Below are 23926 nucleotides of genomic sequence, written 5' to 3' on the forward strand. Positions count from 1 at the left end.
ATGTCTCTCATGAATAAATAAATCTTTAAAAATAAATAAATCCCTCTTTAAAAGCTTATCTGGATTTTTTTTACAGTTCTACATAATTAGCATGCTTAGGAATTATATGCATGGGTCTACCATTCTGGAGACTAATGGTGGATCTGGGCCCTGGGGCATGAGAGAGAGGCAGCTTTTTAAAATTCTGTAACTGACCATTCACATAGAGGATTCACTTCGTAGGTTAAATAAGTAAGTGCATTGCTCATGCATTAGACTCTTTGTTACATTGTCTGTCTATTCGTTAGGCTATCCTTTTTCTTCTAGACTTTACATAACTAATTTAATGAAGTTTACTACTTTTTTGTAGAACTTTGACTTTAGTTAAAGGAAACCTGTAAAATTCCAGTTTAAGGAACCTTTCAGATGATGTCTTGGGAATGTTTTGAATTGCCTCATCTGACTAGTAGATCTGAAGCCAACAGGAAACCGGCTGGTCCTTTCTGAAGGGAAACTTTACCAGTCACAAGTATAAAGAATTATTTTGCTCTTATTCCAGCAGAGAGACATGAGATCATAGTGGTATTTCAATATCTCTTCTGACTCACTGGTGTCTCCAACTAAACAAGTTACTGTATTCTTTGTGAACAATTTACGTAATGGGAAACTATCAAAACTGTACCTGTAACAAAGAACCAAATTAGCAGGCAAAGTTAGAAACCTAACATTTTTTAAAACAAATATCCCTGAACTGTATGGTGCTAATTTGAAACGTTGGTATCAGCTTTAATCCCAAGGTATTCACTGTTGTTAAAAAATCAATCAAATGGGGGGAGGAAAGGGCTATCTTAAAATGGTAAGAAAGGAACACTTTTTTCAAAATTGTAACAGTATGCAAAGTATTTAAAATTATATGTGAGGTCTGAGCACATCTGAGTTAACCGAGATAGGTCACATGTAAAACTTCCTTCAGGATACTTACTCTTTGGAATTCACCGTAAGTTGAAATTGTGTAGGGTATTCTAATATAATAGATGATGAGGGGAATACATTAAAAAAACTATAAAGAGGAAACAGGACAGATTGACAAAAATAAAAAATATTTCATTTCCTAAATTGTATTTCACGTGGTGCTCTAGATTATTAAAGGAGCAGCTCATAAAGTAGAAGATGCAAGCATGTTCTAAAAGATTCAAATTTACCAACAAAGTTAAAATTTTGGTTGATACTGCAAAATAGCCTTAAAAATGTATTTATTTACTTTGGAATCAAGTACAAGAAAATGCAGAAACACTAAACCATTGAACTGTTCTCTCCTCTAGTACTCCAAGATTATTAAGTCTCAAATTGTTATGTTTTATTGTGCTCTTGTACACTGTGCATAAATGTATTTGGTATGACCATTTTCTTCAGCATTCACCTGTTTGTTAAAATGCAATCAGCAGGACTTTGGGGCTCTGCAGAGTAAAGAAGAAAAAGGTTAATGGGAATCTCCTGGACACCTTACCTGTGGCCAGATCTCACTACTTGATATATAGGGCCTCAAGACATGTTTAGGGAAATGAAGTAGACAAGTTCGTAGTATAATGAGATTTAATACCTTCACGTTTTTCTGTCCTATTCCAGAGTCATCATTTCAGTGGCTTCCTACCCAAAACTAATTTTTAATTTGCCTTATCTATAGCCCATTCCTTTCCTATATGTATCCCTGCCTCTATAATCCTACTTCTCCTGTCTACTTCTTATCACCATCTACAGATGCCCACTAACCTCCTTCCTTTTTTTGACTCTTTTATTATGTGTTTCCTGCCCACCCAGTCTCCTCCCATGCCAACAAATACAGGCATGAATGGAGCAGCTTAGAGTCCATTCTACCAGTCTAAGACCTTTCCAGCTCTTACCCTTTGTAATCCTACAGTCACAGAAAGTGTATTTAAGAGTGCTCAGAAAGGCTTTTTTTTTTCCTTTTGGTAATGTGATAATTTTTTAATTGAAGTACAATTTATATATATAATAAAATTCACTCTTTCTGCTTACTGTATAGTTTTATCCATTTTGATATTTGTATAGTTGTGTAGACACCAACACAAAGTAAAGAAGAGCTCTGTTGTCCCCTAAAATTCTCTCCTGCTCTTTGGTGTAGTAGACTTCTATCTCTATCCCCCAGCCACTGGCAACCAAGGATTGCTTTTCTATCCCTATAGTTTTGTCTTTTCTGTAATGCCATAAATGGAAATCATATATTATGTAGACTTTTTTCCCCCTTTCTAAAAAGGGAAAGCACCTGAGTAGCTCAGTCAGTTAAGCGTCTGATTCTTGATTTTAGTCAGGTCATGATCTCAGGATTGTAAGATCAAGCCCTGTGTTGGGCTCCTGCTGAGCAAGGGAGACTGCTTAGGAGTCTCTCTTCCTCTGCCCCTCCTTGCCAACCCACTTCCCTACTCCCAGCTCATACATGTTCTCTCTCTCTCTCTCCCTCAAATAAATAAAATCTTAAAAAAAAAAATTTTAAGTGATAAAATATGCATAGCCTAAAATTTATCATAACCATTTTTACATGTACTGTTCAGTTAAGTATATTCACATTGTTGTAAGAACCAATCTGTAGAATTCTTTTCATCTTGCAAAACTAAAACTGTACCAATTAAACAACAACTCTCCATTCCTTTCTTCCCCCAGCACCTGGCAACCACCCTTCTACTTTCTGTCTCTCAATTTGACTACTCTAGGTAACTTTTTAAGTGGAATTGTATAGTATTCGTCTTTTCGTGACTGGCTTATTAGTTCAGTTAGCATGTTATCCTCAAGGTTCATTCATGTTGCAGCATGTGTCAGCATTTTCTTCCATTTTAAGGTTCAGTAATATCCCATGGCATGTATGTATAACATTTTGTTGGATATTTGAGTTGCCATTGGACATTTGGATTGCTTCTATATTTTGACTGTTGTGAGTAATGCTACTGTATGGATTATTTTGCAAATATCTTTTAGATGCATACTGAGAAATTAATTACTAGATTACATGGTAATTTCATTCTTAATTTTTTGAGCAACTGCCATACTCTTTTCCACACTAGCTGCACCATTTTATATTCCCACCACCAGTGTACCAGGGTTCCAATTTCTCTGAATCCGCACCACTTGTTGTTTTTTTTTTTTTTTATAGTAACCATCCTAATGAATATGAAATGATTGGTATCTCACCATGGTTTTGACTTGCATTTCCCTAATGACTGGTGATGTTGAGCATCTTTGTTAGATCCTTTCTGGCCTCTTGGATATTTTTTGAGAAACACATTGAAGTCCTTTGCCCATTTTCTTTTTTTTTTTTTTTCTCTTTGCCCATATTCTAATCAGGATATTTGTTTTTTGTTGTTGAGTTATAAGAGTTCTTTATATATTCTGGATATTGACTCCTTATCAGATAAATAACTTGCAAATATTTTTTACTGTTATGTGGATTGTCTTTTCACTCTGTATCCTTTGATTCATAGAAGTTTTAAATTTTGCCATAGCCCAAATATATTGGGGGTTTTTTGTTTTTGTTTTTGCCTGTGCTTTTTATGTTCTATACAAAAAATCATTTCAAGTTCTCTGTCATGGAGCTTTTCCACCTATGTTTTCTTTTTAAGAGTTTTATAGTTTTAGCTCTTGCATTTAGGTCTCTGATCCATTTTTAATTTTTGCATATGGCATAAGACAGAGGCCCAACTTCATTCTTTTGTATGTAGGTATTCAGTTTTCCCAGCACCATTTGTTGAAAAGACCATCGTTTCCCTATTGAGTGATCCTGACAATCAGATCTGTGAAACTCAATCAACTCTATATGTGAGGGTTTATTCTGGCCTATCTGCTGTATTCCATTGGTTTGTATGTCTGTCTTTATGTCAGTACCATATTGTTTTGATTATTGTAGGTAGCTGTGTAATAAGTTTTGAAATCAGGAAATGTGAGAACTATGTTCTTTTTTTAAAGATTGCTTTGGCAGTTTGGAGTCCTTTGAGATGCCATGTGAATTTTAGGATGGATTTTTCTTTTTTCTGAGGTAACAATGTTGAGATTTTGATGGGCATTATATTGAATCTGTAGGTCACTTTGCTAGTATTGACATCTTAAGTCTTCCATTCTGTGTGTATGGAATGTCTTTCTGTTTGTGTCTTTAATTTCTTTCAATCACCTTCTATAGTTTTCATTGTATAAGTTTTTTACCTCCTTGGTTAAGTTAATTACTAAGTATTTTATTCTAATGGATGCTTTTGCAAAGGGAATTGTTTTATTTCCTTTTCAGCCTGTTCATGGTGTATTAGAATTAGAACTGGTTTTTTGTGTTGATTTTTGTGTCCCGCAGCTTTGCTGAAATCATTTTGTTAGTTCTAATAGCCTTTTTGTGAAATCTTTAGGGTTTTCAACATATAAATCATGTCACCTGCCAACATATTTTTACTTCTTTCTTTTTAATTTAGACCTCTTTTATTCATTTTTATGCCGACTTATGCTGGCTAGGACTTTCAGTACCACTTTGAATTTGGAGTGGTGAAAGTGGACATCCTTGTCTTGTTTCTGATCCTAGAGGCAAAGGTTTCAGTCTTTCATTTTTTAGTCTGAGATTTAGCTGTGTGCTTTTCATATTTGGCCTTTATTACATTGAGGTAGTTTCCATCTAGTCCTCATTTATTTGAGGTTTTTTTTTTTTTTTTTAAGATTTTATTTATTTGTTCATGAGAGACGTAGAGAGTATGGGACATAGGCAGAGGGAGAAGCAGGCTTCTCACAGGGAGCCCAATGTGGGACTTGATCCCAGATCCTGGGATCATGCCCTGAGCTGAATGCAGATGCTCAACCACTGAGCCATCCAGGCATCCCTCAGTTAATTTTTATATGGGATATGAGATATGACTCAAGATTCTGTGGGAGGGGGGAGGGTAATCTAGTTGATTTAGCACCATTTGTTTAAAAGACTATTCTTTTTCTTTTGGATTTTATATAATAATCTTCATTTCAATCATTTCCAGATATTTTCATTTTTTTGTGGGGATCCAGTTTTCTGTCTGGTATAATATAAGAACTTACTTTAATATTTCCTGTAATATATTGTCTGGTGGTTATAAATTCCCTCACCTTTTGTTTGTCTGAAAAATTCTTGATTTCTAATTTTGATTGTTCAAATGATACTGATTTCTAAATTATACCAAAACAGGCATCCTGTTTAGGAATACTAACATTTTCCTGAACAGGTCCTTTGTAGATTCTCCAAGTTCGAGGTCTATATTTTGTACCTGAAATCTCTTGTATTTTGTATGCTGGATTGATTGATTTAGAGTAGAAATCAAGGAACGATAGATTCTTAATCAAGGCTAGTGTGAAATCCCATCCCAAATGTGAAATTCAGAATTCTTATATTTAAGAATTATATTAGTATTGAAAACTTAATTAAAATGTAATAGTTAAAACATTTACTATTCATTATTTTAATTAAGTTAATCCTGAGTTGCTTTTGTGCTTCATAAAGGATACATTTTACCCTAATGAATACCTGTACTTTTTCATTTAGGTAGTCAGTGAGTTAGCTAAACTCACACAGATTGGCAAGCACTGGGCTGTCCTCATGGCGGAAGGATAGGTGGTGTAACTAGAAAATACTTGTTGGAGAAGACCTGGATCTGTGAAAGGAAAGAATGCGATCTTGTAAATTGATGCTGATGATAGAAAATTTAGGGCAAAAATTCATAGGAAGCAAAATGAAAATCTGATTGGGAGGAAGAAACCATCACCGGCAAGCTAGCTTGACTAGAACAGGAGATACACTGCATGCGCGGTGAAGATAGACAATCCAGGAAGATAGACAGATTGATACCACCAAGCAATTAACTCACTTTCCATGGATGCTGATTGAGTGTCCCCCAAATTTAACTCAATTCTTACACTAACTACCTGGAGTTAGCTTCAGACTTCACAGACTAAGCATTCAATCCCATGATACTGCTTCTTCTTCAGATGCCAGTCTCAAGTCTGATTTGTTACCTATGCTTCTGATTGGCTATAAATTAGAGCATCTCACAACTCCCTCCCTAGTTTGATTAATTTGCTGGAGTTGGCTCACAGAACTTGGGAAACTAGTTTTACTTACTAGATAACCGGTTTATTATATAAGATATGAATGAACAGCCGGGTGAAATGATGCATGGGGCAAGATCCTGAAAGCAGGAGCTTTTTCCCTGTGGAGTTTGGGGCCTAGCACTTAAATGCTTTCTGGGTCACCAACATGGAAGCTCTTGGAAACCCATTCTTTTGCGGTTTTATGGAGGCTTTATGACACAGATATGATTGATAAACTCACAGGCCATTGGTGACTGATTGAACTTCCAGTCCCTTTCCCCTCCCTGGAGGCCAGGGGTTGGGACTGAAAGTTTTTAACCCTTTAATCAAGGTTGGTTCACCTGGCAGCCAGCCCCCACATCTTTGGGGGGATTCTAAAAGTCACCTCATTAATGTAAACTCAGTTGTAGTTGAAAAGGCTTTGTTTTGAGTAACAAGGTATCCATTTAAACCTTTATAAAGTAATTTCTGGAACTGAGGACAAAAAAACAAATATAACAAAAGATGCCCCCAAGAGTTTGATATTTGCATATGTCAAGTGTTTAAATTAGTTCAATAAGGTTTTAGTTGTCAGATTGAAGGGTCTATTTAAATAAAACTCATCTCTATAGGGGAAAAATGGTAGGTGGTTTTTAAAAAAATCTGTAAGTTAGAACAGGTGCATGCTTTGCTCAGAAAAACTGAATTTGGAAAATCATTCCACACAAGACAGAATAGAAAAGAGTTTTCAAGAATAGAAGTGAGTTGTTAAATTAATAGCTTAGCTTATTGTTTGATTTTGTCCTTTCATGTTTGGATGAAATTTTCTCACTTAGTAAACTTTAGAAAATTTTTAAAACTTTTTATTTGAAACTAATAGATTTATAGAAAGTTACAAAAACTATGTAGAGAATTCCTCACCCCACTTCCCTTACTGTTAGCATCTTCCATAACCATAATAATTATCAAATTAATATCAATACAATACTACTAATAAACTGGAGACTTGTTTTCATCATTGTCCCTTTCTGTTCTAGGAACCTATCTGTTTGCATTTAATTCTTTCTTCTTATTCTCCACCATTCTGTTTCTGAGTTTTGTCTTCTCTTGACACTTTGGAAGAGTACCATCCAGTTATTTTGTAGAACGTCCCTCAGTTTGAGTTTGTTTTCTCATGCTTAGAATGAGGTTATGCATTTTTGACAAGAATATCATAGAAATTATCTTGTGTTGGGCACCTGGATGGCTCACTTGGTTAAGCATCTGCCTTCAGCTCAGTTCACAATCCCAGTGTCCTGGGATTGAGTCCTGCATGGGGCTCCCTGCTCAACGGGGAGTTTGCTTCTCCCTCTTCCTCTACTCCTCCCTCCTGCTCCTGCTTTCTCTTTCAAATAAATAAATAAAATCTTAAAAAGATTAAAAAATTAAAAAAATTAAATCTAAAAAAATTTATATCTTGTTTCTTTCCCTATGCATCATATTAGAGGGCTCCTGATGCACATACATCTCATCATTAGTAATGAGCTTTAGAAATCTTGATGATAGGAGCTATGCTTTCTTTCTTTTTTTTTTTTTTTTGCTTTCTTTTATATAATACATATTAAAATTACTAGGGGCAGCCCTGGTGGCTCAGCAGTTTAGCACCGCCTTCGGCCCAGGGTGTGATCCTGGAGACCTGGGATCGAGTCCCACGTCAGGCTCCCTGCATGGAGCCTGCTCCTCCCTCTGCCTGTGTCTCTGCCTCTCTTTCTGTGTGTGTGTCTCTCATGAATAAATAAATAAAATCTTTTTAAAAATAAATAAAATAAAATTACTATTAAAAATATCAGTCCAGAGCACCTGGGTGGCTCATTCAGTTAACTGTCCTACTCTTGATTTCAGCTCAGGTCCTGATCTCAGGGTCCTATAATCAAGCCCCATGCCCAGCTTCTTGGGATTCTCTCTCTCCTTCCCCCGCCCCTGCCATGTTTTCTCTCTCTCAAATAAATCTGGTTTGTTTGTTTAAGAAAAAAACATCTTTTTCTCTCAAATGAGGCAGTCCTTTCTTATAGGGACAGTTAGTGAAGGAATTATGAAGAGAGGAGTCTTCCCAATTAATAGAATTGTCTTTATAATAGAAAAATTGTCTTGGTTGAGGCAATTAACTTTGGATAGCTTATCAAGTAGAATAGTAAATGAACCAATAGGCTATTGCTTTTAGTTCTTTTTTTGTTCTATATGTGATACTGAAATTCTGTCAGAAATTAAGTCATAGGGAACTATTTCTAGGTGTAGCCTGTTATAATACCCGAAATAGAATTTATTTATTTATTTATTTATTTATTTATTTATTTATTTATTATTTTTTAGATTTTATTTTTTTATTATGAGAGACCCTGAGAGAAAGGCAGAGATATAGGGCAGAGAAGCAGGCTCCCCGTGAGGAGCCCAATGTGGGACTCAGTCCCAGGACCCTGGGATCATGCCACGAGCTAAAGGCAGATGTTCAACCACTAAGCCACCTAGGTGCCCCTGAAATAGATTCATTGTAACAATTTTTTAATATTTTGGGCATTTCAAAATTATGAGTAACGTGAAATAAATCAGTAGCAGTTTCAGAAGAAATACTACATTACATGTCCCAAACTTTCTGACATTGAAGCATCTTCATGTTTTACAAAGGAATGAAATTGTACTTTCTGGATTTGATGCACTTAAAAAAATACAGTGCATTTGGTGCAGCCACTGTGGAAAGCAAGTATGGATGTTCCTCAGAAATTAAAAATAGAAATACCATATGATCCATTAATTTCACTTCTGGTTATTTACCTAAAGAAAATAAAAATACTAATTCTAAAAGATACATGCACCCGTAGGTTTATTGCAGCAGTATTTGCAATAGCCAAGATAGGGAAGCAGCCCAACATCCATCAATAGATGAATGGATAAAGATGTGGTGTGTATATATATTACAATGGAATATTATTCAGCTGTAAAAACAAAAATGAAATCTTGCCGTTTGCAACAACATGGATGGGCCTAGAGGGTATTTTACATAGCAAAATACCCTCTAGGGAACAACAGAATACCATAGGATTTCAAGTATATGTGGAATCTAAAACAAAAACAAACAAATGGACTCATAAGTACAGAGAGCAAATTGGTCTCTCTGGTTACAAGAGAGAAGGGGAGTGAGGCAAAAATAGGTGATTAAAGGGATTTAGAGCAAACTTCTAATTAAAAAGTAAATAACAGGGATGAAAAGTACAGATTAGGAAATACAGTGAATAATATGATTATAACTTTGTATATTGACACGTAACTATACTTATCATAGTGAACATTTCGTGATTTATAATTATCAAATCACTTTGTTATATACCAAAACTAATATAGTATTATATGTCAACTATATTTTTATTAAAGATTAAAAATTTGGAAGAACACATGGGTGGCTCAGTTGGTTAAGTGTCTGCCTTCGACCCAGGTCGTGATCCCAGGGTCCTGAGATTGAGCCCCATGTTGGACTCTCTGCTCAGGGAGAAGCCTGCTTCTCCCTCTGCCCCTCCCCCTGCTTGTGTGCGCTCTCTCTCTCGCTCTCTCTCTCTCAAATAAATAAAATATTTAAAGAAAGTAAATAAAAATAAATTTAAAAAAATAAATTTTGAATAATACCCACCTCAGATAAATACACAGTACATTATTAGGTTTTGCGTATAGATATTTTTCAGGATACAATGTTTATTCCTCAAAAGAGAATGGATAGAAACTCTTCCTTAGATATCTGTACCTGTCCTAATGAAGGTGGGAGCTAGTCTACATTAAGTCTACTACTTTGGTACTTTTTATATTTCTTCACTTGCTAGGTTTTCTTCAGCAGGAACCTTTCAGTGAAATATTTGTATTTATTCTTTTTGAGTTATCTTTGAAACATTTGTAGACTATAAAATCAGTAGAAGCAAGTACTGCTATACCTTCAAAGTGACAATATTCAGTGTAATTGATAGAATTTTCTTTTCTTTTAGTTCAGCAATCAGCAAACATTGGGAGGCTGAACTGGCTACCCTCAAAGGAAATAATGCCAAACTCACTGCAGCCCTGTTGGAGTCCACTGCCAATGTGAAACAATGGAAACAGCAACTTGCTGCGTATCAGGAGGAAGCAGAACGTCTGCACAAGCGAGTAAGTTCAGAGCTACTGCTGTCCATAGAAATTTATGGCTGACAGATTTCCCTGATCAGCAGAAACTCAGTAGATTCAGCACAAGGACATCTGGAGATACTCATTGATTGTTAGAACATATATATAGGGCAGCCCAGGTGGCTCAGTGGTTTAGTGCCGCCTTCTGCCCAGGGTGTGATCCTGGGGACCTGGGATCGAGTCCCACGTCGGACTGCCTGCAGGGAGCCTGCTTCTTCTCCCTCTGCCTGTGTCTCTGCTGCTTTGTCTGTCTGTCTCTCTCTCTCTTTCTTTGTGTCTCTCATGAATAAATAAATAAAATCTTAAAAATAAATAAATAAATAAATATTTTTCTATTCTGTCACTTACTGCCTGTGTGACCTTTGGTAAGGTATCCCTTTCTGCTCAGTATTCTCATCTATAAAATAGGAATAATAATATATAGTCTGTAGAATTGAGAAAATGAATCAACAAGTTTGCACTTAGTTGATGATAGATGCTTTTATTATTTTTATTGTTTGTTAAAGAAGGAACAACTTAAAAACATAGGTAAGAAATTCTTTATAAAAATTGCTTATACAAGGGAAGGGAGAAGAAATGGGTAGGAAATATCAGAAAGGGAGACAGAACATGAAGACTCTTAACTCTGGGAAACGAACTAGGGGTGGTGGAAGGGGAGGAGGGCGGGGGGTGGGGGTGAATGGGTGACGGGCACTGAGGGGGGCACTTATCTTTTTTTTTTTTTTTTTTATGATAGTCACAGAGAGAGAGAGAGAGGCAGAGACACAGGCAGAGGGAGAAGCAGGCTCCATGCACCGAGAGCCCGATGTGGGATTCGATCCCGGGTCTCCAGGACCGCGCCCTGGGCCAAAGGCAGGCGCCAAACCGCTGCGCCACCCAGGGATCCCGAGGGGGGCACTTAACGGGATGAGCACTGGGTGTTATTCTGTATGTTGGCAAATTGAACACCAATAAAAAATAAATTTATTATTAATAAATAAATAATAAATAATAAATAAACAAATAATAAAATAAAAATTGTTTATACAATGAGGATAATGGATAGTGAGGTTTTCCTCACTATCCAAAAATAAAGCATTCTTGTGAAACCTTTCCTAAACCGAAGTGGTATAAAGTGAAGAGTATTCCCTACTTTCCAGAAGTTCACATTATGTCAGTTTGTTTTTACAAAAGACCTACATTAGTGTCTGTTTTTGCTAACTTACAAATCTGAGGATGATTTTTAGTTTTGCCCTGAAAAACTGTTACCATACTAATACAGATCCTTTATGAAGTGGCATAATGCAAACTTAAGAAAGTGGGGGGCACCTGTATTTGAAACTTCATACAGGAAAAGAAAATCAGAAATTCCAGTGTGAGTTATATTAGTAGCCCAAACAATTACTTGTGAAAAATTTTATTGTGTTTAAAGCATTTGCATTTACCCAAAAGGAAGTAGATACCACTAATTTCCTTTTTTAGGAAGGATGCCAAAGAAATGAACTTCATAGACAATAAGAAATGGGCTTACTACCAAAGCACTATTTGAGGAAGTAGTAGGATAAGGATGACATGAGAAGTAATATAGAAATGAAATAGAGACAGGGAGGGAGAGTAAGAAACCTGAGTAAATGTCATCCTATTATATGTATAAAGGTTAACTTATGAGAAGGAAGAAGGAAGTTGTTTAATAGTATAGAGTTTCCATTTTGCAAGATGACAAAGTTCTGGAGATCTTTTTCACAACAGTGTAAAGCATACTTAACACTACTAAATTGTACATTTAAAAGTGGTTAAGGTGCTATATTTTATTATGTGTTCTTCACTACAATAAAAAAAATTAATCCAGGCAGCCTGGGTGGCTCAGCGGTTTAGCGCCACCCTCAGCCCAGGGCGTGATCCTGGAGACCCGGGATCGAGTCCCACATCAGGCTCCTTCTCCCTCTGCCTGTGTCTCTGCCTCTCTCTCTCTCTCTCTCTCTCTCTGTCTCTCATGAATAAATAAATAAAATCTTTTAAAGAAAAACTTAATTCATGACAGTTAACTCATGAGCCAGTAGTCACTGAAGAGCTAGTATAATCCCCTTATTCTGTAATTTTTGCCCTTAAGGAAATTTTGGTTTATAGAATGAATTGAATTTTAGAGGTTTGAGAAATGAAATCTATTTATTTACATATTTATAATTTTCAGTGCTCTTCTTTGCTTCTTGTAGATCTGAATTTCCATCAGTTATTATTTCCCTTTAGCCTGACTTCCTTTGCAGTTTGGGCCAGAGGGGTGTAGGGGCAGCTTTTGTGTTTTCCTGTTTTTTTCACATGTCTATTCATTTTCAGTTGTATGTTAGACATTTTAAATTAGACAATATACACCCATAGATTCTCTTATCTTACTCTGAATGAGGTTGATTTTTGAGCAAGCAGTTAAATTTCCTTACAGATTTACTTGCAATTTTGAAAGTGTGGACTTAGCCTTCATGAAAGTCTATTTATATTAATTTTGCCCTTAACCCTATGGTGAATTCCCTAGTCCTGGGAAATCTTTATTTCTAAGACATAATCCTTCTGGTGCTTTCAGTGGAAAGCTTGAGGTAATTACCAACGTCCTCTGACTTAGTGGGACTCGAACATCATACTCTTCTCTCTGTGGTGAGCACTACCACAGCTTAGCTCTTGCAGCCTTCCACCTCCTCCCAACCTCACCATGCTGGACTCCTTGGATTCTTATCTGTGCATGTGTAGTTCAAGGGTCAGCTAAAGATTTGAAGGAAGTCTGTATGTTTATTTGGGGACTCTCTTCATACAGTTCTCTCAATTTCTAGCTGTTTCAGCTGTTCTAAGGAGTCCCCAGATCCTCAGGCTCCTCAGGGAAATAAGACCACAGGTTTCAGCTTAACTTCTAGTCAAGCAATGGAACCAGACTAGAGTGCCTTCAAGCAAAATGATGTGTAAATGTGTATCTCACCCAATGTTACTGCTTTCTTTCTGTCTTTTGCTCTATTTGGTCACTTACCAGGGCATTCAAACAGTTGAATTTTACATTTTGGTCATGATTTTTAGTTTTTATCTATAGAAAAGTTTTTCCAGTAAAAAGTACTCCATCATTATCAGAAATGGAACTCTCCCCATAAGCAATTGATTGTCTAATTGAACAAGAAAACTCATATATATTGAATAATAAGGAAATAATTCCCAAGATTTTGAATATGTTTCATTTTGTGGACCACAGGACAGGAGAGCCTAGAGGGATTAAGTAGATTAAGGAATGATTTTCTGTTGAAAGTACATGCTGAGCTGAGAGCTGAAGGTTTGGTAATGTCTGATTGGCTTCAGCAGTAAGAGTGGACATTCTAGTGAAGTCAGCAAGATGGGTGTGAGAGTGGTTTATTCTTAGGATGAGGAGACTTGCCTACCTTTAGTTGGAAAAACCACATATTACATAGTGTGAGTGTCTTGGGTGATGAGGATGGTTAAATTGTTTAGGGCTGGTGTATGCAAGGGTTGTAAGAAATGATCCTTTGAATGGCTTTGAATGGAGGAGTTACACAATGATAGATGAATGTTAGTTTATAGGAGAGGTAAAAATAGACAGAAATTATATAATTATGTCCTCTTGTGGTCCATTGCTATAATCTAGGCCTACATGATAAGGGTCTGCACAAGACTATTAGTGCATGAGTAGAAGGGAAGAAAGTGTTAGGAAAGGTAGAGTGACATTTATGGAGGATTAGTATATATTTGGAAAATGTGAAAGTGGATTTACTGTTTCCCTAATGGTCTAGAACTTACTGCATTCTAGTCAGCCAAAATGTATAAGATCCTAATGCATGTGAAGGGCTGTAATGGGGTATGTGTGTCTGTTTTTATGTTGACTTCTATTTTGACTGTTGGTCCAATAGTGTTTTGGATGGTATAACTTTTAGGACTACTACCCTTTGCTGTTCTCTTAAAGTGCTCATTACAAGTTACATAGCTCTTTGGGCCCTTAGTACATTCTTATTGACTAAAGAATGTTGTGTTTGGCTACAGAGACACTATTGATGTGAAGTCATTCTAGTATTGAATGATTTAAGTTGTATTTTAAGCGTATCTTTTCTTCCAGATTCTCTTACAATTTGGTAATATATTTAAAAAATTTCTCACTTCCGCAAGGCCAGTTTTCAGAAGCCATGTTTAACTTGAAAGCTACAGATGGAAGGCAGATGGTTATAGCTGATTTTGAATATGTTTTGATAAGAAATTTTTAAAGAAGCCTTTCATAATAGGATTTCTTAACTGTCATTAATCAATTAAGTTTCCTAGCTCTTTCCATGAGCAAGCCATATGAATTCTACCTTAAGTGTCTTAATATATCTCAAAATTGATTTTTTTAAAAATATTTATTTATTTATTATTTATGATAGATATATATATAGAGAGAGGGGCAGAGACACAGGAGGAGGAAGAAGCAGGCTCCATGCCAGGAGCCTGACGCGGGACTCGATCCCGGGACTCCAGGATCGCGCCCTGGGCCCAAAGGCAGGCGCCAAACCACTGAGCCACCCAGGGATCCCCTCAAAATTGATTTTTTTTTTTTTTTTGATTGAAGATTTTATTTAGGTAGTCATGAGACGCACGCGCCTCAAAATTGATTTTCATGTGTTGTTTCAAATTTATGATTTACCTATCAGGGGTTTATTATATTTTTGGCAAGAAATCTTTTGACATAGTCGTATAACTTAACCTGTATTTACATTTTATTTCAGGTGACTGAGCTTGAATGTGTTAGTAGCCAAGCTAATGCAGTGCATACTCATAAGACAGAATTAAATCAAACAATACAAGAACTGGAAGAGACGCTGAAAGTGAAGGAAGAGGTATTTGCTACTTTTCACTCATCTGTGTAATCTGGCTAGCATATATGTACAGAATATTTGAGTCTCTGTCAGATTTACAGGTACTTGATGGAATAAAATAAGCTTGTGGGATGTTGTGGCGGGGGTGGGGGGAATGAAATTTTTTTTGATTGATATGTGTCCATATCTTCTCCATCCTTGTTTCTGTTCTTAGGAACTATGGTGAGGCAGTCAGCCTGAAGGTCTCTTGCCTTCTGTATGAAAGTTACATTCATAAAATCCAAAGAAAATCGTGAAAGGTTTAAATGAATTTTCCAAACTATTGCTTTCTATGGTTTCCAGTCATAAGATTTAATATCCCAAGAAAGAATTATATCCACAAAGCTTGAAGCAGCCTTAAAATGTTGTGATTACGGTTTCTAAGCAGTGCTGTACCACAGCCACCAAGTAGACGTATTGCTGAAGATTACCATGTACTAGAAAACATTCCCAAAAAGACAAATTCATCTCTCAAAAAAATCAGCATAAAGGAATGTTTTTAAAAAAATTTTTTTCTAAGAACTTGGACAGTAATTTCAAGGAGAAGTAAGACCTTTTCTTTCCTTGATTTAGTTTAAATATTGTTGCTAAAGACATTGCTCTACTTTTTCTAGGAAATAGAAAGATTAAAACAAGAAATTGATAATGCCAGAGAACTACAAGAACAGAGGGATTCTTTGACTCAGAAACTACAGGTGGGTTATAAAAACATTTTTATTTCATTTCTGCATAGAGTGGCATCAGTCATTCTTTCACATAGTAAAGACTTTCTGAAATTTCATTTTGTAGATTCTCAGTCATTTTCCCAGGAGTTCTGATTTATGTTTAATCTTTGATTCCTCAAAAATTATGATAACTTCATCTAGGTAGCATTTGATCATCATAGATGGTTGTTTATAAATTGTCTTTAGTAAATTATTTTAGAAATGTCTACACTTTAACATAAAAATACCCTGAATTTATTTTTAATTATTTTTTAAGATTTTATTTATTTATTCATGAGAGACACAGAGAGAGAGGCAGAGACATAGGCATAGGCTTCCCTGCAGGAAGCCCGATGTGACACTCGATCCCGGGACCCCGGTATCACACCCCAAGCCAAAGGCAGACGCCCAACTGCTGAGCCACCCAGGCTTCCCAAAATACCCTGAATTTAAAGAGAATTTCTCAAATGGATCTCATTCAATTGAAGAGTTCTCTTTTTTTTTTTACACTGAACTAATTAGTATGAATTGCAGAAATAGTTGTGCCCTATTGGAAATTAAATTAGTGCCATTTTTCTTTCTTTATTCTAATTAATTTTATTCACTTTTTACATAAATAATATGTTTCCTGACTCTAATTTGCATACATATATCCTGTAATAGCAGTTAGGGAAGATTTTTAGAATTCATTTTCAAAATCTCTTGGTGCTTTAGGCACTTGGCTTACACTCCAGTTCTCTATAAACAAAGGTTAGGACCACTTTAAAGTTGGGAGTAGGGACTCCTGGGTGGCTCAGTGGTTGAGCGTCTGCCTTCAGCTCAGGGCGTGATCCTGGCATCCTGGGATCAGGTCCCACTTTGGGCTCCCTGCATGGAACCTGCTTCTCCCTCTGCCTGTGTCTCTGCCTCTCTCTGTGTGTATGTCTCTCATGAATAAATGAATAAAATCTTTAAAAAAAATAAAGTTGGTAGTAGAAATAAATATATGTACAGAGTGGGAATTTTGGAAAAGAGGTTGTAAGTGGGACCTGAAAGCCCAGAGATAGAAGGAGTACCTCAATTATAATGAGAATATATTGTATTGAGTGCTTACTGTATGCCAGACACTGTGCTCAGTACTTTACTTATATTATGCATTTACTTCTTGTAATAGTCATCTGAGGAAACTGAAGCTTGTAAATGTTATTTTTATCCAGTCTCTGTTTATATAGGTAGTCAGAATTCTGCAACAGTAGAGACCCTTTTCATAAAGGAAATAGGTTCTTTATGTGGCATGAAACATTTCCCTCTCTCCTATAACTGACTTTCAGGAGACTGGAAAAAATAAGGTGGTTTGTTTTGGTTAGCCCTATTAAATGTTGTTCCCACATTTTAATGATCTCTGTAAATTACTGGTTCTCGAGGGGGAGTGCTACAGGGGACATTTAGCAATGTGCTGAGACAATTTTGATTTTCACAACTCAGGCAGTACTATTGACATCTAGTAGGTTGAAGTCAAGAATGCTGCTAGGCTTCCAGTTATCTGGCCCAAAATGTCAATGGTGCCAAGGTTGACAAAGCCTGGTGTAGAAGTAAGGATGAAGCATGTAATCAGGGCTAGAAGAAGTAGGGGAAATTTGATGTAGCTTGTTTTTTATTCCTTAGGTTTAGGCTACCCTTTCCTGAGTCCTTGTTATGATTCAGGCATTTGCCAAGCACTTGCATACTTGTGCTCAAATTCTCATGCTAACGGCGGTGGTATCCCCATTTTCAAAAAGAAGGCAGTTGGTTCAGAGGTGATCATGAGAGACACACAGAGAGAGGCGCTGATCTAGAAAGTGGTGAGGCCTAAATTTGTTTTAATTCCAAAGTTTCTATTCTTTCTGTATTACCATCACACTGCTTCAGGCGGCCAAGCTGTCGAGACATTCCTGAGGTTCTTTAAAACTTTTTTACTAGTTAGATACCCATAGTTCTTCCCCTCCTTGCAATTGGTTAGGTTATTCATTAAAACATACTTACGTTTATTTGTATCCTATTGTACTCCGTTTTCATATTTTCTTTCCCATTCTTTTATATATGCATGCATTTACTGAGTATACGAAACCTCCTCACTGAGAAACCAAGGGGTGATTTTTTTAAATTAAATTTCTAAATGTATTTCATCATTAATTGATTGATAATTGAATTTTAAAGCTGGCTCCTATTCTTACCTCTTTTTTCACCAAATATCAAAAATGCTCGTCAGGGGACGGCTGGGTGGCTCAGCGGTTAAGCGCCTACATTTGTCTCAGGGTGTGATCCTGGAGTCCTGGGATTGAGTCCCACGTCGGGCTCCCTGCATGGAGCCTGCTTCTCCCTCTGCCTGTGTCTCTGCCTCTCTCTATGTGCCTCTTATGAATAAATAAATAAAATCTTAAAAGAAAATGCTTGTTTCAAAAACAACCTATGAAGGAGGGCGCTTGGGTGGCTCAATCAGATGCTTTAGCATCTGCCTTTGGCTCACTCAGGTCATGATCTCAGGGTCCTGGGATCAAGTCCCATGTTGGGTTCCCTGCTCAGCAGAGATTCTGCTTCTTCCTCTGCCTCTGCCTCTCCCTCTGGCTCATGTTCTCTCTCATTCTCTCTGTCAAATAAATAAATAATAATTAAAACACGCACACAGGAAAACAACCTACCCAGAACAGGATAGGGAAGCTTTCAGACCTTCAGGTGGGTGGGCTCCCACTTGTAATGTAGGCCTAGGCTCATGTGTTAATTTCTCCAACTTCTCAATTTAAGCACTACTCTGCAAGGTCCCCCCCACTCCATCCCAGATACTCTTTGTAATATTACCATGTTTTATTTTCCTAATAGCAATTATCACTGTCCAAAGTGGTCCTGTTTATTTCATTTTTAAACTTTATTTTGAAATAGTTTCAGACTTAAAAGTTGCAAGAATAGGGACACTTGGGTGGCTCAGTGGTTGAGTGCCTGCCTTTGGCTCAGGGTGTGATCCCAGGACCCTGGGATCGGGTCCCACATCGGGCTCCACACAGGGAGCCTGCTTCTCCCTCTGCCTGTATCTCTGCCTCTCTCTGTGTGTCTCTCATGAATAAATAATTTTTTTTTTTTTAAGTTGCAAGAAGGGGTCCCTGGGTGGCTCAGCGGTTTAGCGCCTGCCTCTGGCCTAGGGCGCAATCCTGGGGTCTTGGGATCGAGTCCCACATCAGGCTCCCAGCATGGAGCTAGGAGCTGTGTCTCTGCCCCACCCCCCTCTATCGTGAATAAATAAATAAATCTTTAAAAATAAAATAAAAAGTTGCAAGAATAATACAAAGGCTTTTTATATACCTTTCACCTTTCCCAAATGTTACCATTTTTTGCCATATTTGTTTTACTATTCTGGAACTCACTCTCTCTCTCCTCCTCTCTCCCTCTGAATATATATTTTTTTCAATAAAATCTTTGAGAATAACTTGCAGATTACAGTATCTCTTTACCTCTAAACACTTTGGTGTGTATTTTCGAAAAGTAAGGCATTATTTTATGTGATCATCAAAATCAAGTAGTTACCTATCTACAGACCTTATTCAATTTCCCATAATTCTCTTAATAATATATATAATAATATAATAATCTCCTTTATAACAAAGTTTAAAAATTGATTTATTCCAGGATCCTGTGTCACATTTAGTTGTCATATATATTATTTTGATGTTGGAATTCCATATATACATGGCTATATACATATATAAAAAAAATGAATTCTTACTCATACCTCCCAGTACAGTGTAATACAATGGAGTTTATTCTGGCCACCTCCATATTCAGATTTGTAATTCCTTTACCCAATACCAAGATACCTGATTCTTATTATCTACAGTGTGTTTACTTAATTTCTCAATCTTAGCAGAAAATGGCTTTTGAATTACTAATTCATACCACCACAAAAAAATGCAAACAAAACTTTACCAGCTAGAGATCACTATAATTCTTTCGTCCTCAGCCTATGCTCAAAAGTTTGTCAAGTTAGTTCTTCCCCTCCTTGCAATTGGTTAGGTTATTCATTAAAACATACTTATGTTTATTTGTATCCTATTGTACTCCGTTTTCATATTTTCTTTCCCATTCTTTTATATATGCATGCATTTACTGAGTATACGAAACCTCCTTCCCTTTTTAAAATGGTAACATGATCTAGATTACTCTTCTGCATGTTGCTTCTTTAATCTAAAATATATTCCAGAAATCACTGTCAGTTCATTGAGATCTTGTTCATACTTTTTATAGCTGAAAAGTCCTTCATTTGTGTGTGTGATAGTTTATTCAGCCACTCCTTTATGTCGGTATTTAAGTTGTTTCCAGTGCTCTGCAACAATACTGCATAGGTATTTTGTTAATGATGGAGGTGTATCTTCAGGATAGATTTTTTTTAGTTTTTTTTTTTTTAAGTAATCCCTGCACCCAGTGTGAGACTTGAACTCACTACCCCAAGATGAAGAGTCTCATGTTATTCCGTCTGAGCTAGCCAGGCATCCCCCAAGATAGATTCTTAGAAGCAAGATTTCTAAGTGAAAAGATAAATACACATGTAGTTATGTTAAACATTGTCAGAGTCCCCTCCATAATGGATTCCCCTCCATAACGCCAGGGCCCACTCATACCACTATCGTGAGTGCCTCTTTCTCCATAGCCTCACCATCAAAATGTGTTGTCATACTTTTTAATTATGTGATAGGTGAGAAATGATGGTTTTAATTTACATATCTCATTATTATGAGTGACATGAACATCTTTCATAAGCTTAAAGGTCATTTCAGTATCTGTTTGTACATGTATGGATTGGGTGTTCATGCCTTTTGCCTTTTCCCTATAGGACTTTTGGTCCTTTTTCAAAAGTTCTTTATATATATATCTGATTACATGTTAAAAATATTTTCTCCCAGTATGTTGTTTTTTGACTTTGCCTAAGATGGTGGTTTATGTAGTAGTCCTATTTATTCCTTTTTTCATTTTTGGTTCTGGCTTGTGGATCATATAGTTAGATAGCTCTTTTCCAAACTCAGATGATATAGGGACTCATCTGTATATCCCCTCTAGTACTTAGAAGGTTTCATTTTTTACATGTGGCTCTCTGAGTATTTTGGGTTAATTCCTTTGTATGTGGTATGAGATGTGGATTCAGTCGTATCTTTCCAAGTGGCTGTCCAGCTATCTCATTACCGTTTATTTAAAACTTCATTCTTGGGCAGCCCTGGTGGCGCAGCGGTTTAGCGCCGCCTGCAGCCCAGGGCGTGATCCCGGAGACCCTGGGTTGAGTCCCACGTCGGGCTCTCTGCATGGAGCCTGCTTCTCCTTCTGCCTGTGTCTCTGCCTCTCTCTCTCTCTCTCTGTGTCTCTATGAATAAATAAATAAAATCTTTTAAAAAATAAAATAAAACTTAATTCTTTTCTCTAGAGATTGAAGATACTTGATTTCTCTGTGCATTTTGATCTATTCTGGACTTCCTATTCCAGCCTACTAGTCACTCTATTAATGCATCAGTACCACATTGCATTAGTGGTGAAGGCTTTAATATCTGATAGGGTCAGGTACTCCTCACAGAGTGTCTTTTTCATTGTTTTTCTCAATATTCTTACATAGTTATTTTATCATATGAAATTCAGTATTCAATACCATCTTTTGTGTCAACTAAAAATACAGCTCTATAAAAAAATTTTACTGGGACTGCTTAAAATTTATAATATGATTTCAGGAGAAGCAATATTTTTTTGAAGTTTTTCCATCCTATCCAAGAATAAGGGATGTCCTCCAATTTGTTTACATCTATTTTTGTGGTTTTCAGGAGTAGTGTTGTAAGGTTTCATCATGTCGTTTTGCATATTTCTTGCATATAAATATTTTATCTTTTTTTCTATTTCAAACAGGTTTTTCTCTATCATATCTTTTAATCAATTATTGTTTGTATATTTGAAAGCTGTTGAATTCTGTATGCTATTTTTATATCCTACTACAACTAAATTTTATTATTTGAGCTAGTTTTGTCACTTATTGCAGTTGATTCTGTAAGAATTTTTAGGTATAGTAGCATAATCTGTAAACAGAGATCATTTTACTGTATTCCTCCAATTCTTTTTTTTTTTTTTAAAGATTTTATTTATTTATTCATGAGAGAGACAGAGAGAGAGGCAGAGACGCAGGCAGAGGGAGAAACAGGCTTCCCTTAGGGAGCTTGATGCAGGATTCGATCCTAGGACCCTGGGATCATGACCTGAGCCAAAGGCAGACATTTAACCACTGAGCCACCCAGGTGCCCCTTATTCCTCCAATTCTTAAGCCTCTGTTGATTTTTTTTTTTTTTTTTTTGTCAAACTACATCTGTTAAAAACACCAGTACAATGTTAAACAGTAGTGGAGATGACAGGCTTATCTTGTCCCTCATTTTAGTGAAAATGCCCCTAGTATTTTTCCATTAAGTAAAATGCTGGCTATAACCTAAAGTACATTTTATCACGTTATCAGTGTGTCCTTCATTCCTATTTTCTTAAAGTGTTTTTACCAGGAATGAGTGTTGAATTTTGTTAACGGCTTTTTTTTTGTTGTTAGTATTTATAGAGATAACATAATTTGCACACAGGTAATACTTCAGTCGTAACTCATACACTATATTCATTTTCTGTGCTCTGGAATAATGGCTGGCATATTGAAACTATCTAGTCTTTGAGTGTTGACAGCATCAGGTTTCTTTTGCAGACACTGAGCTTCCATCTAGGTTCACATAGTCAGCAAGAACTCTTATTTCTTACTTTATATGGTTGTCCATTGTCCTTTTCTTCTTGATTAAGTAAAGTTAAGCAATGATACATCTAACCATTACCACTGTTTTTCTATCCACTACCTTATGCATTTCTTTTTATCTTTATTATTCCTGCCTAGTACTTTATCTTGGTTTTCTTCTTATTCATTCTCTTACCAGTGTAAGAGAATTTTACTCCTTTCTTTTATTTTTTTTTTAAAGATTTTTTTTAGTTATTTATTCATGAGAGACACAGAGAGACAGGCAGAGGGAGAAGCAGGCTCCTCGCAGGGAGCCGGATGTGGGACTTGATCCCAGGACTCCAGGATCACGCCCCGAGTCAAAGGCCGATGCTCAACTGCTGAGCCACTCAGGTGTCCCTACTCCTTTATTTTCATTCTTTCACGTTTATGTATAAGTGTTTAAAGCTATAGATTCTCCTCTGATCATTGCTTTAGGTGTATTTCATAGATTCTGATATTTAGTGTGTTCATTATCCTTATTTTGTGAAATTCTGTATTTTTGGTCTTATTTTCCTTGCATGATGAAATTTTTTTTTTAATTTTTTTAATTTATTTATGATAGTAACAGAGAGAGAGAGGCAGAGAACAGGCAGAGGGAGAAGCAGGCTCCATGCACCGGGAGCCCGATGTGGGACTCGATCCCAGGTCTCCAGGATCGCGCCCTGGGCCAAAGGCAGGCGCCAAACCGCTGCGCCACCCAGGGATCCCCACATGATGAAATTTTTAAACGAAGGCACTTTAGGGACGCCTGGGTGGCTCAGTTGGTTAAGTGTCTGCCTTCAGCTCAGGTCATGATCCAAGGTCCTGGGATCAAGCCCCACTTGGGGTTCTCTGCTTAGTGGGGAGCCAGCTACTCCCTCTGCCTCTCCCTCTGCCCTTCTCTTCTGCTCATTCTCTCTCTTTCTTAAAGAAGTAAAAAATAACAGAAGGTGCTTTAATTTCTTGGTGGCATAAGCTTTTTATTTTTTGGATTTAGTTCTTAAGTTCTAGTTTTACAGTCTTGTAATCACAAGGGTTTATATAATTTCTGCTTTACATAATTTACTGTGCTTTTTTGTGTGATCTTATATATGGTCAACTTTTATAATGTTCTTTGTTGGCTTTGTAATTTATGTCTTCTATATTGTTACCTCTCCTTTGTTCCACTTGATCTGTCCTGTATTGACATAGTGAAGTCTCTCATTTATCTGTTTTTATCTGTGTCTCCTTAAAACTCCTGTAATTTCTGCTTTATAAAGATGCTTGGTACCTAAATATAATTGTTATATCTCCATTGTGTGCTGTGGCTTTTAGCATTAATATGCCGTCCTTTGCTACTCTTTCTACCAGTATCACAATCCCTCATTATCTTGCACCCA

At 36.6% G+C, this 23926-nt stretch overlaps 1 protein-coding gene across 1 annotated transcript in view; it reads left to right on the forward strand.

Moving 5' to 3' along the window:
- Positions 1-23926, forward strand: part of HOMER1 (homer scaffold protein 1) — a 126356-nt gene that overhangs the window by 94516 nt on the left and 7914 nt on the right. Inside the window, exons 6-8 of the mRNA XM_041751782.1 lie at positions 10059-10215; positions 14955-15065; positions 15698-15778. Of these exons, the coding sequence (XP_041607716.1) occupies positions 10059-10215; positions 14955-15065; positions 15698-15778 (349 nt within the window). The remainder of the gene's footprint in view (positions 1-10058; positions 10216-14954; positions 15066-15697; positions 15779-23926) is intronic.

Source organism: Vulpes lagopus, chromosome 4, assembly GCF_018345385.1.
Source record: "Vulpes lagopus strain Blue_001 chromosome 4, ASM1834538v1, whole genome shotgun sequence".
In the NCBI taxonomy this organism is placed as follows: domain Eukaryota; kingdom Metazoa; phylum Chordata; class Mammalia; order Carnivora; family Canidae; genus Vulpes; species Vulpes lagopus.